The sequence below is a fragment of the Mustelus asterias genome, chromosome 3, assembly GCF_964213995.1.
Source record: "Mustelus asterias chromosome 3, sMusAst1.hap1.1, whole genome shotgun sequence".
Lineage (NCBI taxonomy): Eukaryota > Metazoa > Chordata > Chondrichthyes > Carcharhiniformes > Triakidae > Mustelus > Mustelus asterias.
The window spans coordinates 81,910,542-81,930,361 of record NC_135803.1 but is presented as its reverse complement, the minus strand read 5'-3'; the positions used below and the strand labels follow the sequence as shown (position 1 = coordinate 81,930,361).

General features: G+C 44.6%; 1 protein-coding gene across 1 annotated transcript in view; it reads left to right on the top strand.

Annotated features, from left to right (window-relative positions):
• The window catches only part of LOC144491448 (ephrin type-B receptor 1), a 596,080-nt gene that overhangs the window by 387,483 nt on the left and 188,777 nt on the right, over positions 1-19,820 (top strand). Inside the window, exon 4 of the mRNA XM_078209272.1 lies at positions 4,983-5,138. Within this exon, the coding sequence (XP_078065398.1) occupies positions 4,983-5,138 (156 nt within the window). The remainder of the gene's footprint in view (positions 1-4,982; positions 5,139-19,820) is intronic.

The window sequence follows — 19,820 nt, the reverse complement described above, 5'->3', positions numbered from 1 at the left end:
TGCTGAATGCCTTCTTCACCACTCTGTCCACCTGTGACTCCACTTTCAAGGAGCTATGAACATGTACCCCTAGATCATAGAATCATAGAATCCCCACAGTGCAGAAAGAGGCCATTTGGCCCATCGAGTCTGCACCGACCACAATCCCACCCAGGCCCTACTCCCACATCCCTACACATTTATCCGCTAATCCCTTTAACCTACGCATCTCAGGACACTAAGGGGCAATCTTTTAGCATGGCCAATCAACCTAGCCCGCACATCTTTGTTCTGTAACTCTCCCCAATGCCCTACCATTAACTGAGTAAGTCCTGCCCTGGTTCAATCTACCAAAATGCATCACCTTGCATTTGTCTAAATTAAACTCCATCTGCCATTCATCAGCCCACTGGCCGAATTGATCAAGATCCCGCTGCAATTGGAGATAACCTTCCTCACTGTCCACCATGCCACCAATCTTGGTGTCATCTGTAAACATGCCCCCTATATTCTCATCCAAATCATTAATATAAATGTCAAATAACAGTGGGCCCAGCACTGACCCCTGAGGCACACCGCTGGTCACAGGCCTCCAGTTTGAAAAACAACTCTCTACAACCACTCTCTGGCTTCTGTCAAGAAGCCAATTTTGTATCCATTTAGATACCTCACCCTGGAGCCCGTGAGATTTAACTTTATGCAATAACCTACCATGTGGTACCTCGCCAAAGGCCTCACTGAAGTCCATGTAGACAACATCAACTGCACTGCCCTCATCTACCTTCTTGGTTACCCCTTCAAAAACCTCAATCAAATTTGTGAGACATGATTTTCCACTCACAAAGCCATGCTGACTGTCCCTAATCAGTCCTTGCGTCTCTAAATGCCTGTAGATCCTGTCTCTCAAAATACCTTCCAACAATTTACCCACCACAGATGTGAGGCTCACTGGCCTGTAGTTCCCAGGCTTTTCCCTGCAGCCCTTTTTAAACAAAGACACAACGTTTGCCACTCTCCAATCTTCAGGCACCTCACCCGTGACTATCGATGATTCAAATATCTCGGCTCGTGGACCCGCAATTTCCTCCCTAGCCTCCCACAACATCCTGGGATATACCTCATCAGGTCCTGCAGATTTATCTACCTTGATGCGCTTTAAGACTTCCAGCACCTCCTTCTCTGTAATATGTACACTTCTCAGGACATCAATATTTAATCCCCCAAGTTCCCTAACATCCATGCTTTTCTCAACAGTAAATACTGATGAGAAATATTCATTTAGGGTCTCACCCATCTCTTGTGGATCCGCACATAGATTACCTTGTTGATCCTTAAGAGGCCCTACTCTCTCCCTTGTTACTCTTTTGCCCTTTATGTATTTGTAGAAGCTCTTTTGCCTTATCTGCCAAAACAATTTTGTATCCCCTTTTTGCCCTCCTGATTTCTCTCTTAAATCTACTCCTACACCGCCTATACTCTTCAAGAGATTCACTTGATCCCAGCTGTCTATGCACGTCATGTGCCTCTTTCTTCTCCTTGACCAGGGCCTCAATATCCCGAGTCATCCAGGGTTCCCGACTTCTGCCAGCCTTCCCCTTCACTCTCAGAGGAATGTGTTTACCCTGAACCCTGGTTGACACACTTTTGAAAGCACGCCACTTACCAGACGTCCCTTTATCTTCCCAGACTCCCCCAATTAACTTTTGAAAGTTCCTGCCTGATACCATCAAAATTGGCCTTGCCCCAATTTAGAACATGAACTTTTGGGACAGACCTATCATTTCCCATAGCAATCTTAAAACTAATAGAATTATGGTCACTGGTCCCAAAGTGATCCCTCACTAACACTTCTGTCACCTGCCCTTCCTTATTTCCCAAGAGGAGATCAAGTTTTGCCCCCTCTCTCGTCAGGCCATCCACATACTGAATGAGAAATTCCTCCTGAATATACTCAACAAATTTCTCTCCAGCCAACCCTCCCATACTATGGCTGTCCCAGTCAATGTTGGGAAAATTAAAATCTCTGACTATTACCACCCTATTTTTCTTGGAGCTATCTGTAATCTCCTTACATATTTGCTCCTCAATTTCCCGCTGACTATTTGGGGGCCTATAGTACAACCCTATCAAAGTGATTTCCCCCTTCTTATTTCTCAGTTACACCTATATAGACTCAGTGGCCAAACCCTCGGATATATCCCCTCTCAGTACGGCCGTGATGCTTTCCCTAATCAAAAGTGCAACTCCCCCTCCTCTGTTACCTCCTGTTCTAGCTTTCCTATAGCATCTGTACCCTGGAACATTAAGCTGCCAGTCCTGTCCCTCCCTTAGCCATGTTTCAGTAATTGCTATAATATCCCAGTCCCACGTACCCATCAATCCCCTGAGTTCATCTGCCTTGCCCGTCAGGCCTCCTGCATTGAAATAAATGCAGTTTAATCTGGACTTCCCTTGCTCTCTGTCTTGCTTTTGCCTGATTTGTCTGGTACTAGGATTATTCATGATGTGGAGATGCCGGCGTTGGACTGGGGTGAACACAGTAAGAGTTTTAACAACACCAGGTTAAAGTCCAACAGGTTTATTTGGTAGCAAACACCATTAGCTTTCGGAGCGCTGCTCCTTCGTCAGATGGAGTCATCTGACGAAGGAGCAGCACTCCGAAAGCTAATGGTGTTTGCTACCAAATAAACCTGTTGGACTTTAACCTGGTGTTGTTAAAACTCTTACTAGGATTACTGACACTGCCTTTACTAATTAATGCGCTCTCATTAACTTCTGTGCTGTCCTCAAACTTCCTCCTGTGTTCCCCCCTTCCAAACTATCCTCCTGTGCGTGTGAGTGTGTCCTCGCTCAGGATTTCTATCCTTCAGTGTGTGTGTGTGCATGTGTATATGTGTGTGTGTGTGTGTGTGTGTGTGTGTGTGTGATCGCTAAGGATTTCGATCCTCCAGTGCCTGTGTGTCATCACTCAAGATCTTGATCCTCCAGTGTGTGTGTGTGTGTGTGTGTGTCTGTGTGTGTGTGTGCATGTGTATATGTGTGTATGTGTGTGTGTGTTCGCTAAGGATTTCGATCCTCCAGTGCCTGTGTGTCATCGCTCAAGATCTTGATCCTTCAGTGTGTGTGTGTGTGTGTGTGTCTGTGTGTGTGTGCGTCATCGCTCAAGATTTCTATCCTCCAGTGTGTGTGTGTGTGTGTGCGCGCGCCATTGCTCAAGATTTCTCTCCTCTTGTGTGTGTGTTTGTGTGTGTGTCATCGCTCAAGATTTCGATCCTCCTGTGTGTGTGTGTGTGTCATCACTCAAGATTTCTATCCTCGAATGTGTGTGGGTGTGTGTGTTATCGCTCAAGATTTCTCTCCTGTGAATGTGTGTGTGTGTGTGTCTTTGCTCAAGATTTCTATCCTCCAGTGTGTGTGTGTGTGTCTTTGCTCAAAATTTCTGTCCTCCAGTGTGTGTGTGTGTGTCATCGCTCAAGATTTCTAACCTCCAGTGTGTGTGTGTGTGTCTTTGCTCAAGATTTCGATCCTCCAGCATGTGTGTGTGTGCGTGTGCATGTGTGTGTCATCGCTCAAGGTTTCTATCCTCCAGTGTGTGTGTGTCATCGCTCAAAGTTTCTACCCTCCAGTGTGTGTGTGTGTGTGTGTGTCGTCGCTCAAAGTTTCTATCCTCCAGTATGTGTGTGTGTGTGTGTGTGTGTTTGTGTGTGTGTGTCATCGCTCAAAGTTTCTACCCTCCAGTATGTGTGTGTGTGTGTGTGTGTGTGTCATCGTTCAACATTTCTATCCTCCAGTGTATGTGTGTGTCATCGCTCAAAGTTTCTATCCTCGTGTGTCTGTGCGTCTCATCGCTCAAGATTTCTGTCCTCCGTTTCCTCTTACTGGGCCAGCTGGATATACAAACCCAAGGTGTGAGGGTTGCCAAATCTGTCTTGTGTGTATCCTTCAGTTAAAGTTCTATATCTCCTAGTTCCTGAGCACAATATGTTAAGTTACACCCACTCGAGAGGCAGCTGTGTCCAAGTTCTGATCCAAAAGGCATGCTGCCGTGTATTCAGTCTCCACAGAACTGGAGAGCCTTGGATCGACAGTGAGTCCACTGCTATCAGCTGGTATTGCTGACACGGAGGGAGTAATGTTATTGTTAGTATCCCCAAATACATTTTGGAACAGGATGGAGAAAAGTCTCCTCCTGTCACTCATGTACTTTGCATTTGTGTAAGGGCTGAATGGCCTCCTTCTGCACTGTAGGGATTATATAATTCTATGACTAATATGCACAGTTATGAATGCCTTTTGAGCTAATGCATTTCAAATCCAGCCCACATAGAATGAAAGCGCACATTGGGTGAGGTATGAGAAGACAGTCAGCCTGGCTGGGGCTTCCAACACTGGCTCGTGCCACTAATTAGGAGAGGGGGACCAGAGAAGGGGTTGACCAACACATTCCCAGCATTCAGCGGGGCAATAGAATCTGCCCTCTCTTCCGTTTCTGTCAATTCCGAATTCTCTTTGCAGCCAGAGAAATGAGGATAACATTTTTTAAATTGCATATGCTGAATTCAATGAGGTTGACTCTGACATGTAAGTGAAAGAATCTTCATACTTTGAGCACAGTTTCTTGCCGTAGCCTTAGCGAATGTGTTAACTTGGAAGATAATGATTCATGTGTTTCTGCAACTTTTGTTCATCCTAAGGTGTCCTGATATGTGTCACTTGTATGTTAAATGGGTGTTTAAGTGCATCCACATGGTGAATTGTGAATTAAAGATTTGCCTGTGCTTCTATATACTTCGAAACAAGTTGAAATTGTGATTGTTCAATTGGAGATCATGATATGTAAAGTGTGTCTCTGTAAGTAGAACCTTTGCAAGTGTATGAAGACTAGATTCCAGCATCTAGTCTATCCTTCACTGCCTGGCATTCTGATGTGGCGAAGCGTCATAAACTATGTTTTTTCTGGGCTAATTTCTTTATGTGACCCTCTCTTCTCTCTTTTTTTCCAGCTTGCCATTCTGGAACCTTTAAGGCAACTCAAGGCAGTGAACTCTGCACCCCTTGTCCTGCCAACAGCAGGTCCTTAACTGAGGCGTCCAGTGTGTGTTCCTGTCGTATCGGATATTACAGAGCAGACTTTGACTCGCCCAAGATGCCTTGTACAAGTAAGTAGAGACCTGATACCCCATGTATGGAATGCACTGATTCCAAGGCTCCAAGGTTTTCTGCCTCTTCATTAAGGATTAGGGTTGTTGTGATGAGTAAATGCTACTAAACAAATTTAATATCTTTCTTTAAATTAACATTTGATCTGTTGCTTTCTCTGTTCTCAGGATTCCTGAGTAGCAGTGAGGTTGGGAGGGGCGAGAGTATCTTCACAACATATTTGTTGGAGTATCACTGAGAGACTGGGCCTGTTGTGCTCATTCTCACATTGTTGTCATTGTGATTTTGGTCCTGTTATCAAACTTGAACAGGTTAAACACCTGAGAACCCAGTTGCAGAATTTTTCCCTTCCTAATTGTCTGTGAGCGAGTGCATTTTGAACTGTGCTGCATTTATGTGGAAGGTTGGTTGGTTAGGGATCTATGAGTTGGAGCGGAGGAGGTGGGGGTTGGGGGTGGAATTCAGGCGGCCAATTTCAGGTGATGAATTGTGACTGTCACAATATTGAGCAAGGTTGTTTTCAGTGCAACTCACTGAACGGAATTATCTGGCCTTTCCCCAGCATTTTTCTCATGGTAGGAGGTGGTGTGCCGTTCATTGGTGGTGAGATTCCCTAGTTCCACTGCTGTAAATGGGAATTTTCATTGAAGCCACCCCACACTGCCGGGAAACCCACACAGGTACACCACCGGTGGGACCAGAAAATCCCGTTGGCGTGAATGACTGGAGAATTTCAGCCATTGACATCCTTTTGATCTGATTTATTATTATCACATGTATTAGTATACAGTGAAAAGCATTGTTTCTTGCATGCCATTCATAGAGTACATAGGGGAGAAGGAAAGGAGAGGATGCAGAATGTAGTACTGAGAGGGAATATATCCAAGGGTTCGCCCACTGAGTCTACATGGATAGAACTGAGAAGTAAGAAAAGGGAGACAACTATGATAGCATTGTACTATAGGCCCCCAAATAGTCAGCGGAAAATTGAGGAGCAAATATGTAAGGAGATTACAGATAGCTCCAAAAAAAATAGGGTGGTAATATTAGGGGACTTTAACTTTCCCAACATTGACTGGGACAGCCATAGTATTAGGGGTTTGGATGGAGAAAAATTTGCTGAGTGTATTCAGGAGAAATTTCTCATTCAGTATGTGGATGGAACGACTAGAGACCTCCTCTTGGGAAATAAGGAAGGGAAGGTGACAGAAGTGTTAGTGAGGGATCACTTTGGGACCAGTGGCCATAATTCCATTAGTTTTAAGATAGCTATGGAGAATGGTAGGTCTTTCCCAAAAGTTAAAATTCTAAATTGGGGCAAGGCCAATTTTGATGGTATTCGATGGGAACTTTCAAAAGTTGATTAGAGGAGTCTTTTGGCAGGCAAAGGGACGTCTGGCAAGTGGGAGGCTTTCAAAACTGTATTAACCAGGGTTCAGGGTAAGCACATTCCTTTTAGAGTGAAGGGCAAGGCTAGTAGAAGTACGGAACCCTGGATATTGGGATATTGAGACCCTGGTCAAAAAGAAGGAGGCATATGACATGCGTAGGCAGCTGAGATCAAGTGGATCCCTTGAAGAGTATTGACAGTGTTGGAGTAGAGTTAAGAAAGAAATCAGGAGGGTAAAAAGGGGACATGAGATTGCTTTGGCACATAAGGCAAAGAAGAATCTAAAGAGCTTCTACAAATATATAAAGGGCAAAAGAGTAGGGAAAGAATAGGGCCTGTTAAGGGTCAACAAGGTCATCTATGTGTGGAGCCACAGGAGATGGGCAAGATCTTTTAAAAAGCATTTAGACAGTTATATGAGTAAGATTGGTATAGAGGGATATGGGCCAAATGTGGGCAATTGGGACTAGCTTTATGGTTAAAAACTGGGCGGCATGGACAAGTTGGACCGAAGGGCCGGTTTCCATGCTGTAAACCTTGATGACTATTTCTCTCCCAGTTGTTCTGGGCTTGTAATCTATTTCTTCACCTCTCTCAGGAGTTTTGTTTCAGGGAGTCTATATTTGGGATATTCAGGGTGTCGCAGTTGAATGGGACAAGCTGGATGAACCAGCTAGGTTTTACTTGTCTGTATTTATTCCTATGTTTCTGTATCAGTCAATATATTCATGGGTGTTTAAATGTTCCCGTGTGTGTGAGAAATGCTTGTATGTGTATCTAGGTTAATGTGTTTATGCTCAGTGTATAACAATGGGAGGAGTACAGGTTGAGGGTTAGCTGTGATTCTCCCTCTTTCTCTCTTGCAATGGGTGCTCCCTTCAATGTTTACTGTCCAGCTGAAAATCTGAACCTCAACTATTTGGATGAGAAATATAAATGCACTGCCTTCAGAGAAGGATTTGATACAAATCTGGCACAGAATAGCTTCATTTTTGCATTCTTTGAATCCAGCTCACTGTGTTACTCCCATGTGCCACACCTCAGTGTGGATGTTATACAATATTGCTCTGCCCTTAAGTGATGAGATCGAATTTACACAGCTAGGCCCCACATTTAGCAGTGATGCCTCGATTTCCTTCTTTCCATGGATGTGATTTGACTGATAATGATCCTGTAATGATCCTGTAATGGCTTGCAATGAATCAAGTGACTGGTTCAACGGTACTTTTTCATACAGCTGCCATGACCCAATCACTGAATGGTGATGAAGGAAAATATAAATATATCAAAGATAAGAATTTGTCAGAGGCAGAGTGAATTTGATCAATGGCTCACATTTTCCATTCTTCTGTTACTCTGCAGTGTTCCATGGGAGAGAGTGTGTCAACATCTCGCTTTTTAAAATTATTATGGGATTTGGGTATCACTGCCAAGCCCAACAATTGTTGCCCATTTGAACTATCAAACCTTCTAGGTTAGGAATTAAGAGTCAACCACATTGCCGTGGTGAGGAAGACATTGATGAACCAGATGAATTTTACAACAATTGATTGATTGGAGCAGCACAGTGGTTAGCACTTGCTGTATTACAGCTCCAGGGACCCAGGTTCAAATCTGGCCTTGGATGACTATCTGTGTGAAGTTTGCAAGTTCTCCCCATGTCTGTGTGGGTTTCCTCCAGGTGCTTCGATTTCCTCCAAAGATGTGCAGATTAGGTGGATTGGCCATGCTAAATTGCCCCTTAGTGTCCCAAGATATCTAAATTAGATGGATTAGTCATGGGAAACGTGCAGCCTAATGGGGATAGGGTCAGGGAGAGGGCGTCGGTAAGATACTCTGTCAGAGAGTTGGTGCAGACCCGGGCCAAATGGCCTCTTCTGCACTGTAGGGATTCTATGATAGTTTCATAGTCACCATTACTAAGCCTAGTTTTAAATTCGTGATTCATTAACTGAATTTAAATTCCACCAGCTGCGGTGAGATTTGAACCCAAGTCCCCAAAGCATTCGTCTCTGGATTGAGGAATTGCAAAGGTAAAAAGACCCTAATGGAGTTATGTACAGGCCCCCTAGCAGTAGTCAGGATGTGAGGCAGAAAATAAATCAGGAGATAGAAAAAGCATATAAAAAGGGCAATATTACAATAATCATGGGGGACTTCAATATGCAGGTGGACTGGGAAAATCAGGTAGGTAGTGGATCCCAAGAAAAGGAATTTGTGGAATGTCTAAAAGATGTTTTTTTGGAGCAGCTTGTGACGGACCCTATTAGGGAACAGGCAATTTTGGATTTGGTGATGTGTAATGAGGCAGACTTGATTAGGGAACTTAAGATGAAGGAACCCTCAGGGAGCAGTGACCACAATATGATAGAATTTACCCTGCAGTTTGAGAGGGAGAAGCTGAAATCAGATGAAACAGTATTACAATTAAATAAAGACATGAGGGAGGAGCTGGCGAGAGTTGATTGGAAAGGGAGCCTAGCAGGGAAGACAGTGGAACAGCAATGGCAGGAGTTTTTGAGAGTTATTCAGGAGGCACAACAGAAATTCATCCCAAGGAGGAGGAAACATGGTAAGGGGAGGACGAGGCATCCATGGCTGACGAGAGAAGTCAAGGACAACATAAAAGCAAAAGAAAAAGCATACAAAGTGGCAAGGATTAGTGGGAAGGCAGAGGATTGGGAAGCCTTTAAAAGCGAGCAAAGGACAACTAAAAAAGCAATAAGGGGGGAGAAGATGAAATATGAGTGTAAGCTGGCTCGTAGAAGATAGGAAGAGATTTTTTCAATACAGTGCAGCCCCGTTTTAACGCGATGGTTGGGGTCCATAAAATGTTATTGCGAATGTTATCGGGGTCGCGCTAAATCGGGGTCGCGCTAAATCGCTAAACCGGAAATAGCAAAAAAAAGGGTCCATCGCGTCATATCCAACTTCGCGCTAAATCGGGCACGTAAAATCGGGGTTCCACTGTATATGAAAGGTAAGAGAGAGGCAAAAATAGCCATTGGACCACTGGAAAATGAGGCTGGAGAAGTAATAATAGGAAACAAAGCAATGGCAGAGGAACTGAATAGTTACTTTGCATCAGTCTTCGCAGTGGAAGACACCAGTGGGATGCCAGAGCTCCAGGAGAGTCAGATGGCGCAGATGAGTGTAGTGGCCATCACCAAGGAGAAGGTTCTGGGGAAACTGAAAGGTCTGAAGGTGGATAAATCACCTGGACCAGATGGACTACACCCCAGGGTTCTAAAAGAGATAGCTGAGGAAATTGTGGCCGGATTGATGGTGATCTTTCAGGAATCACTGGAGGCAGGGAGGGTATCAGAGGACTGGAAAGTAGCTAATGTAACAGCGTTATTTAAGAAGGGAGGGGGGCAGCAGACGGGAAATTATAAGCCGGTTGGCCTGACTTCGGTCATTGGCAAGATCTTAGAGTCATTATTAAAGATGAGATCACAGCGTACTTGGAAGTGCATGATAAAGTAGGACTGAGTCAGCACGGCTTTGACAAGGGAAGATCATGTCTGACAAATCTGTTAGAGTTCTTTGAGGAGATAGCAAGGAAGTTAGATAAAGGAGAAACAGTAGAAGTGATTTATTTAGATTTCCAAAAGACCTTTGATAAAGTGCCACATAGGAGACTGTTAAAGAAGTTAAGTGCCCATGGTATTAAGGGTAAGATCCTGGCATGGATAGAGGATTGGCTGACTGGCAGAAGGCAGAGAGTGGGGATAATGGGGTATTTTTCAGGATGGCAGCCAGTGACTTGTGGTGTGCCTCAGGGATCGGTGCTGTGACCATAACTTTTCACAATATACACAATAATGATTTGGAGGAAGGAACTGAAGGCACTGTTGCTAAGTTTGCAGATGATACAAAGATATGTAGAGGGACAGGTAGTATTGAGAAAGCAGGGGGGCTACAGAAGGACAGGTTAGGACAGTGGGCAAAGAAGTGGCAGATGGAATACAATGTAGAAAAGTGTGAGCTTATGCACTTTGGAAGGAGGAATGGAGGCATAGACTATTTTCTAAATGGGAAAATGCTTAAGAAATCAGAAACACAAAGGGACTTGGGAGCCATTGTTCAAGATTCTCTTAAGGTTAACGTGCAGGTTCAGTCGGCAGTTAGGAAGGCAAAATGCAATGTTAGCATTCATGTCAAGGGGACTAATATACAAGAGCAGGGATGTACTTCTGAGGCTGTATAAGGCTCTGGTCAGACCCCATTTGGAGTATTGTGAGCAATTTTGGGCCCCATATCTAAAGAGGGATGTGCTGGCCTTGGAAAGGGTCTAAAGGAGGTTCACAAGAATGACCCCTGGAATGAAGAGCTTGTTGTATGAGGAATGGTTGAGGACTCTGGGACTGTATTCGTTGGAGTTTAGAAGGATATGGGGGGATATTATTGAAACTTACAGGATACTGCGAGGCCTGGATACAGTGGATGTGGAGAGGATATTTCCACTAGTGGGAAAAACTAGAACCAGAGGCACAACCACAGGCTAAAGGGACAGTCATTTAAAACAGAGATGAAGAGGAATTTCTTCAGCCAGAGAGTGGTGAATTTGTGGAACTCTTTGCCACAGAAGGCTGTGGAGGCCAGGTCATTGAGTGTCTTTGAGACAGAGATGGATAGGTTCTTGATGAATAAGGGGATCAGGGGTTATGGGGAAAAGGCAGGAGAATGGGGATGAGAAAAATATCAGCCATGATTGAATGGCGGAGCAGACTCGATGGGCCGAGTGGTCTAATTCTGCTCCTATGTCTTATGGTCTTATGGATTACTAATCGAGTGACATTACCACTACACCACCAGATCCCTTATTCACTTCTTTGCTGAGATTTCCCTGAGTGGACAAAATCATTTGAAACAGTCTGTCCTCATTCCACACTAGCTATTATACTTAAAGAAGAAGGTGTTCATTCAAATCTCACTCCACATCTTATCAGCTGGCCTTTTGCCATGGATATGATAGTGCTAATCACCCAAATGATAACATGAGAGAGCTTTTTACATGTGGCTAAGAATAATGTTCCTTCTCCATGTCTCCTCCTCGCTCCCCAGCTAATTGGTAAATGTAAGCATATGATTGGGGAGCAGTGTGTCAACAGTTCTGTTAGAAGTCAAAACTTCGCAAAAAACAGTAATGAGTGCAAATAGCACAGTCTTCGGGTGCTGCAGCAAGGCATATCAAACTGTAATCCTGGCTTTGGATTGAAGAAGCACGTTGAGCTTGTCAACAGCACAAGGTTACATATTGTAAGTTTCTTCCTCTCTAGGCTTTTGTGTACTGAAGGCTGGGACTGACACTTTGCAAGGTATCTTGTGAACTCATTGGGGTAAATAATGTCTTACCAATTAGCCTGTGTATGATGCCTGAGGTGAGAATCTCCAAACAAGTGACATCAGAAAGCGTTTTGATAATTTTTTTTAAAAATCCCCACATTGAGCGAAATTTAAACAAATGAAAGCTTTGTGAACGGAATATCAGTTACTGCCTGAGCAGTCTGCCTGCACCTCCTAGTGGCTACTTTAGGAGCTGCCCTTGTCAAGGGTCTGCAAGCAGCAGAGGCCATTTTGAGTAGGGGAGAATTGGTTGGGTGTATTTAAAAGCACCAATTTCAGCTAGCCCTCCTACCTGTGTGGCAATGCGCCGGTGAGGAAGTCAGCTTTTTTCACTTGACATTTGATGTTGCGATGTTCAGTCATCAGAAGGCAGAGCTGGAGACTATCAGAATTGATCAGGTGACTGTTACTTTTTGTACACAATCTTGAGGCAGCTGAGTGAGATTCCTAAAGGGAATGAAACTCAAGAGCAGACCACCTCTGGGTCATAGTGGGATTGCAGCAGGCTGTACATTGGGTGGAGTGGAGGAGGGTGGGGTGTTGTTGGGAGTGGGAGTCAAATAGTTTAAACTCCCCTGCCAGATGCCCAGGGCACGGTGACACCACTGGCCTTCCCCTCCTGGGTGACACTTATTACCTCCTCTTGCCTCAGTAGATGATCCTCTTTATTGATGTTAGTGATGATTGGGCAGCTTCTATAGAGGCAGGCAATCACTTCACCAGACTATCTCCAAATTACCGTCTCCAGCTCAATTGGCTTTACCAACTCTGGCTGGACGAAATTCTAGAGGTTTTCATAGAATCATAGAAACCCTACAATGCAGGAAGAGGCCATCTGGCCCATCGAGTCTGCACCGACCACAATCCCACCCAGGCCCTACTCCGTTTTGTGACTTGATCTCTTGCCTCTAACTGTCCTTCCCCCGTTGCCTGTCACCTGTTGCCAAACATATCCAACCGCAGTATTATCTCACCAATTGGAAAACCAACAGACTGTCTTCATCTGACTAGATCACTCCTAACTGTCAGTCAAACTCTTTTTGCTCCCATCTAATATTCCAAAAAAGTGACAAATACAATATTTATTTAATTCCTCTGTGATTATTCCCTGGATTATTTGCAGCTGTGTCCAGGAGTTTAATCTTCAATTCCTGGACACGACAGGATCACTGAAGGATCGACACTATTAGGTCCGATCTTCTTTTAACCTCTTAACTATTATTAGCCCTGTCTCAGTGGGAGCTGCTAGCACATAACAGAATCAATTGATTGGTGGCAGGTTTGTTAATTGTATTCTGTAAATTCACTTGTAAAGTACAATCTTTGTTAAAATGCAGAGAAAGTGATTTGTTACATTTATCTTACTTTGGTGGATGATAAAATGATTCACAGTAATGCATATATTTCTGTGTGATTTGGATTGTACATTCAGTGAAAATGTGGGTCTGGTGAGAGATTAAGGGAGGGTTTTAAATGGAACCTTAACTGAGGTTGCCAACTGTGATTAAATATATTTCTGGAGATTTCATCGCATGACTTGCTCCCTCGCTCCAGCCATTAGGCAAACAACACATCTATCCAATTGGAACACAAAAAGATTCATTACCCAATTGGATAATGCTTGACCATGAACCGAACAGATATCTCCCCCACCCTATTTTCAATATTTTTATACCCAGTAAAGAGAAATGCTCAAAAAGCAGCACAAAAAAAGTTTTAATGTCTGGATGATTTTTTTTCCCAGGTTGATCACAGCAAATGTCCTAGATATTGATCTTCAATTCCTGGAGACTCCAGGCTGATCCTGGAGGACTGGCATTCCAAAGTGATTGTTTCTCAATCTCGTGCATCTGTGGGTATTGATCATTAGCCCTGTCTCAGTGCAAGGTGCTAGCTGTGACTGGGTGATTCATCTTTCTGTAAGTCCAGGCACCATCCACTAACAGTACAGGGGCCCACGGCCTCCTCCCACACCACCCACCCCCTGCCTCACTACTGGCAGTTTGCTGAGACTAGCTGTTTCAGGCTGACTATTTATTTTGGATTTGTCATTAAGGTTTCCATTGGCAGGAATTATTTAGTAGCAGGAAATAGTTTAATGGTATCATCTTTGATCGGCCGATATCTCAGCCCCTCATCTTTCAAATTGAATTAACATTGAGGATGCTCATTTCTCTTCATTATGACTGTTCCTGTATCTATCATTAACAGGAAGTGGGAGAGCAAGAATACATGCAGTTGACCAATTCCATTTCAACCTCTTGCCTCCCAGGATGACTGCTGTTACGTGTGCACCTAGGGCTGAGATTTAGGACTGTTTTATTTCCTTGTCTATCAGGGGGCCACTGTGGGAAATGTGCCTGTACCACTTTATACAGCACAACTGAAAGTAGCATTTGGAAATTAATTCCCCAATTACTGGTGTTCTCCTCTCTTGGGGTGTCTGATTCTCCTAAAGAATGCAGAGAATCACCACTTTGCAACGATGTGGATCCTGGGCTGTGAAGAGTTCATTGATGTAGCTGATATTTAGGCTCCATTATGTGATGAATCAGGTTAGATGGGGAAAAAGCTGTTCCTGCCGGTGGAAGGATTGAGAATTAGAGAGCACAGATTTAAGGCAATTGGCAAACAAAGCAATGGCAACATGAGGAGAAACTTGCTCCAATTTCCTCCCAATGTCCAAAGGTTAGGTGAGTTAGCCAAACTAAATTGTTCCTTAGTGTGTAGATTAGGAGGATGAGCAGGGTACATACATGGGCGGCATGGTAGCACAGTGGTTAGCACTGCTGCTTCACAGCTCCAGGGTCCCGGGTTCAATTCCTGGCTCGGGTCACTGTCTGTGTGGAGTTTGCACATTCTCCTCGTGTCTGCATGGGTTTCCTCCGGGTGCTCCGGTTTCCTCCCACAGTCCAAAGATGTGCGGGTTAGGTTGATTGGCCAGGTTAAAAAAATTGCCCCTTAGAGTCCTGGGATGCGTAGATTAGCGGGTAAAATATGTGGGGGTAGGGCCTGGGTGGGATTGTGGTCGGTGCAGACTCGATGGGCCGAATGGCCTCCTTCTGCACTGTAGGGTTTCTATGATTCTATGATTCTATACGTGGGTTGTGGGGATAGGGTGAGGGTGGGCCTGGGTAAGATGCTCTGTTGGAGAGTCAGTGTAGACTCGCTGGGCCAAATGGCCTCCTCCTACAAGTAGGGATTCGATGATGATGATTCTATTTCACTCAGCGAATGGTTAGGATCTGGAATCCGCGGCCTGCGAGTGTGATGAAAGCAGATTAAATTGAAACATTCAAGAGGGAGTTGGATTATGTTCTGAAAAGGAAGAACGTGCAGGGTTATGGAGAGAAAACGGGAGAATAGCACCAGGTGAATTGCTCCTACAGAGAGCAGGCACAAACCTGATGGGCCAAATGGTAGCTCTGTGCTGTAATAATTCCATGATTTTAAATACTTATAGTTTCTGCTGTAAATACATTACATACTATGGGTGGGATTTTCCGGCCGCGCTCGCCACAAAACCGGAAAATCCCGCCGGAGATCAACAGACCTTTCCATGGTCTGCTCCTCGCCCGCTACGATTCCCTTGGCAGGTGAAATGGGAAAATGCACCCCTATGTGTTTGTAATCAAAATTTAATGGAGCAGGGTTGCTAACTGGGGTTGCCAACTCTGCTTTGGAGGTTCACAACACCTGGAGGTTTCAGATTGTAAGCCCATCTCCCTACTCGTCCTACTGACCACCCAATACATCCCCCACTCTCCGCATTAATTGGAAACTAAACATCACTTGATTGGCTGATTTTTGACAGTCAAACAAACCGTGTTCCTTTTTCAATGTTTTAACAACTGAGAGATAAAAATATTCAGAAAGTGTGGAATGTATTTACTTCCAGACATATTTACTTTAATACCAGAACATCTTACCTCTGAAATGACAATTCAGCAAACATTAGATGCTGGGAGCTTAAACCAAGGATTAGGTGAACATACTTAGCTTCTTGCTAAAGTCAGAAGCAATCAAAGACTCTTATTTCTTTCCATTAACTGCTGTCAGTTTATGAGTGCCAGAAAATAACTTAACAGGACTTAATCGGAGGACAATCTATTCAGACAGTACAGGATTGCCTGACACACTTGGTCACATGAATACAGCTGTAAGTGGACAGCGACCACTTGAATTTGAGAAATGTACATCTCTAATGCAGGATAATTTTAGCTGTGAGATGAGGACCTAGAAATCGTATTATGCGGTGTCTATTTTTCATACGCTACTGAGGTTACCCAGGCCCTCCCATGTGATGGGTAGGAAGCATGTGCCTGGTAGACCACCGGCCACTATAATGTATAACAGTAAGCAACAGACCTCCCTTCTCTAAGCCTGAAGCAAGCATGAGTCATGTTGAACCTGATGGTGAAGATGCTTACAACCATTGGATACCTGACCATGGTGACCATTCTTTGGGAGGGAGGCTGTGACAGTGAGCTCTGTGAGACTGTTCCACAGTAAGTAGTCTCACAACACCAGGTTAAAGTCCAACAGGTTTATTTGGCAGCACGAGCTTTAGGAGTGCTGCCCCTTCATCAGGTGAGTGGAGAGTTGGGTTCACAAACAGGGCATATAAAATCATATGATGAACGGGCAGTGCTCCAAAAGCTCGTGCTACCAAATAAACCTGTTGGACTTTAACTGGTGTGGTAAGACTTCTTACTGTGCCTACCACAATCCAACACCGGCATCTCCACATCAAGACTATTCCACTACATGGAGTATCACAGTTAGGTTTGATCATTCTCTCACCTGCCATTGATGAACTTGCACAATTCCCAATTCGCTCCCTGGGTTAGCAGCGCTGACTCCCTCTTTCCTAACCGACAGGTAATGAAGTCAGGTGCAACTTCCCTAACATTCCTGCAGCCATGACCAGCCAACTGGGCATGAATCCACGATTAATGTTCGAACAATAGAACATAGAACAGTACAGCACAGCACAGGCCCTTCGGCCCACGATGTTGTGCCGAGCTTTATCTGAAACCAAGATTAAGCTATCCCACTCCCTATCATCCTGGTGTGCTCCATGTGCCTATCCAATAACCGCTTAAATGTTCCTAAAGTGTCTGACTCCACTATCACTGCAGGCAGTCCATTCCACACCCCAACCACTCTCTGCGTAAAGAACCTACCTCTGATATCCTTCCTATATCTCCCACCATGAACCCTATAGTTATGCCCCCTTGTAATAGCTCCATCCACCCGAGGAAATAGTCTTTGAACGTTCACTCTATCTATCCCCTTCATCATTTTATAAACCTCTATTAAGTCTCCCCTCAGCCTCCTCCGCTCCAGAGAGAACAGCCCTAGCTCCCTCAACCTTTCCTCATAAGACCTACCCTCCAAACCAGGCAGCATCCTGGTAAATCTCCTCTGCACTCTTTCCAGCGCTTCCACATCCTTCTTATAGTGAGGTGACCAGAACTGCACACAATATTCCAAATGTGGTCTCACCAAGGTCCTGTACAGTTGCAGCATAACCCCACGGCTCTTAAACTCCAACCCCCTGTTAATAAAAGCTAACACACTATAGGCCTTCTTCACAGCTCTATCCACTTGAGTGGCAACCTTTAGAGATCTGTGGATATGGACCCCAAGATCTCTCTGTTCCTCCACAGTCTTCAGAACCCTAACTTTGAGCGTGTAATCCACATTTAAATTAGTCCTACCAAAATGAATCACCTCACATTTATCAGGGTTAAACTCCATTTGCCATTTTTCAGCCCAGCTTTGCATCCTATCTATGTCTCTTTGCAGTCTACAACAGCCCTCCACCTCATCCACTACTCCACCAATCTTGGTGTCATCAGCAAATTTACTGATCCACCCTTCAGCCCCCTCCTCTAAGTCATTAATAAAAATCACAAAGAGCAGAGGACCAAGCACTGATCCCTGTGGCACTCCGCTAGCAACCTGCCTCCAGTCCGAAAATTTTCCATCCACCACCACCGCTGTCTTCGATCAGATAGAAGTCTCACAACACCAGGTTAAAGTCCAACAGGTTTATTTGGTAGCAAATACCATAAGCTTTCGGAGCGATGCCCCTTCGTCAGATGGAGTAGTTATCTGTCCAGAATACTACAGATAACTACTCCATCTGACGAAGGGGCATCGCTCCGAAAGCTTATGGCATTTGCTACCAAACAAACCTGTTGGACTTTAACCTGGTGTTGTGAGACTTCTTACCGTGCTTACCCCAGTCCAACGCCGGCATCTCCACATCATGACTACCATTGACTTCGATCAGATAGCCAGTTACCTATCCAATCGGCCAACTTTCCCTCTATCCCACACCTCCTTACTTTCATCATAAGCTGACCATGGGGGACCTTATCAAACGCCTTACTAAAATCCATGTATATGACATCAACTGCCCTACCTTCATCAACACACTTAGTTACCTCCTCAAAACATTCAATTAAATTTGTGAGGCATGACTTGCCCTTCATGAATCCGTGCTGACTATCCTGGATTAATCCGCATCTTTCTAAATGGTCGTAAATCCCATCCCTAAGGACCTTTTCCATCAATTTACCAACCACCGAAGTAAGACTAACCGGTCTATAATTACCAGGGTCATTTCTATTCCCTTTCTTAAACAGAGGAACAACATTCGCCACTCTCCAGTCCTCTGGCACCATCCCCGTGGACAGCGAGGACCCAAAGATCAAAGCCAAAGGCTCTGCAATCTCATCCCTTGCCTCCCAAAGAATCCTGGGATATATTTCATCAGGCCCAGGGGACTTATCGACCTTCAGTTTATTCAAAACTGCCAGGACATCCTCCCTCCGAACATCTATTTCCTCCAGCCTATTAGCCTGTAACACCTTCTCTTCCTCAAAAACATGGCCCCTTTCCTTGGTGAACACTGAAGAAAAGTATTCAATCATCACCTCGCCTATCTCTACTGACTCCATACACAAGTTCCCACTCCTGTCCTTGACCGGCCCTAACCTCACGATGTTCATTCTTTTATTCCTCACATAAGAGTAAAAAGCCTTGGGGTTTTTCTTGATCTGACCCGCCAAGGACTTCTCATGTCCCCTCCTTGCTCTCCTAAGCCCCTTTTTCAGCTCGTTCCTTGCTAACTTGTAACCCTCAATCGAGCCATCTGAACCTTGTTTCCTCATCCCTACATAAGCTTCCCTCTTCCTTTTCACAAGATATTCCACCTCTTTCGTGAACCATGGTTCCCTCACTCGGCCATTTCCTCCCTGCCTGACAGGGACATACCTATCAAGGACACCCAGTCTTTGTTCCTTGAAAAAGTTCCACTTTTCATTAGTGCCTTTCCCTGACAGTTTCTGTTCCCATCTTATGCCCCCTAATTCTTGCCTAATCGCATCATAATTACCTCTCCCCCAATTGTAAACCTTGCCCTGCCGTACGGCCCTATCCCTCTCCATTGCAATAACAAAAGACACCGAATTGTGGTCACTATCTCCAAATCTGCCCAGCAACTTCCTGGTCAGCTTCCTGAGCCCTCAGATATTGCATCTTATTTCACTCAGAGGGATTTGATTTTCTGGAGGTTCATTCCAGTGGTTCTTGTGAAGATTGTTGTAACCAGGCCACAGGTCAAGCTTAATTAACATAATTTTGATGGCCCCTGGTTTTCTTAAGACCTCAGGGGAATGAGGGAAGAATGGCCAGTTACAGGCTTTAGGCCCTGGTCTGGTTGGTGTCTTGGGTAGCTCAAATACAAAGGCACCTTTTAGAATGTATTCACTTAAGATTAAATCCCTTCCCATGTTCCACACAGCAGAAACATTTTCTGAGCATCTGGCATTCCTACAATGATGGTGACATAAGATGCAATATCTCATGTTACTCTGTAATGGTTCAGCAAGGAGAATACATCCAAGCGGGTGGCATATCTACAAGCCAC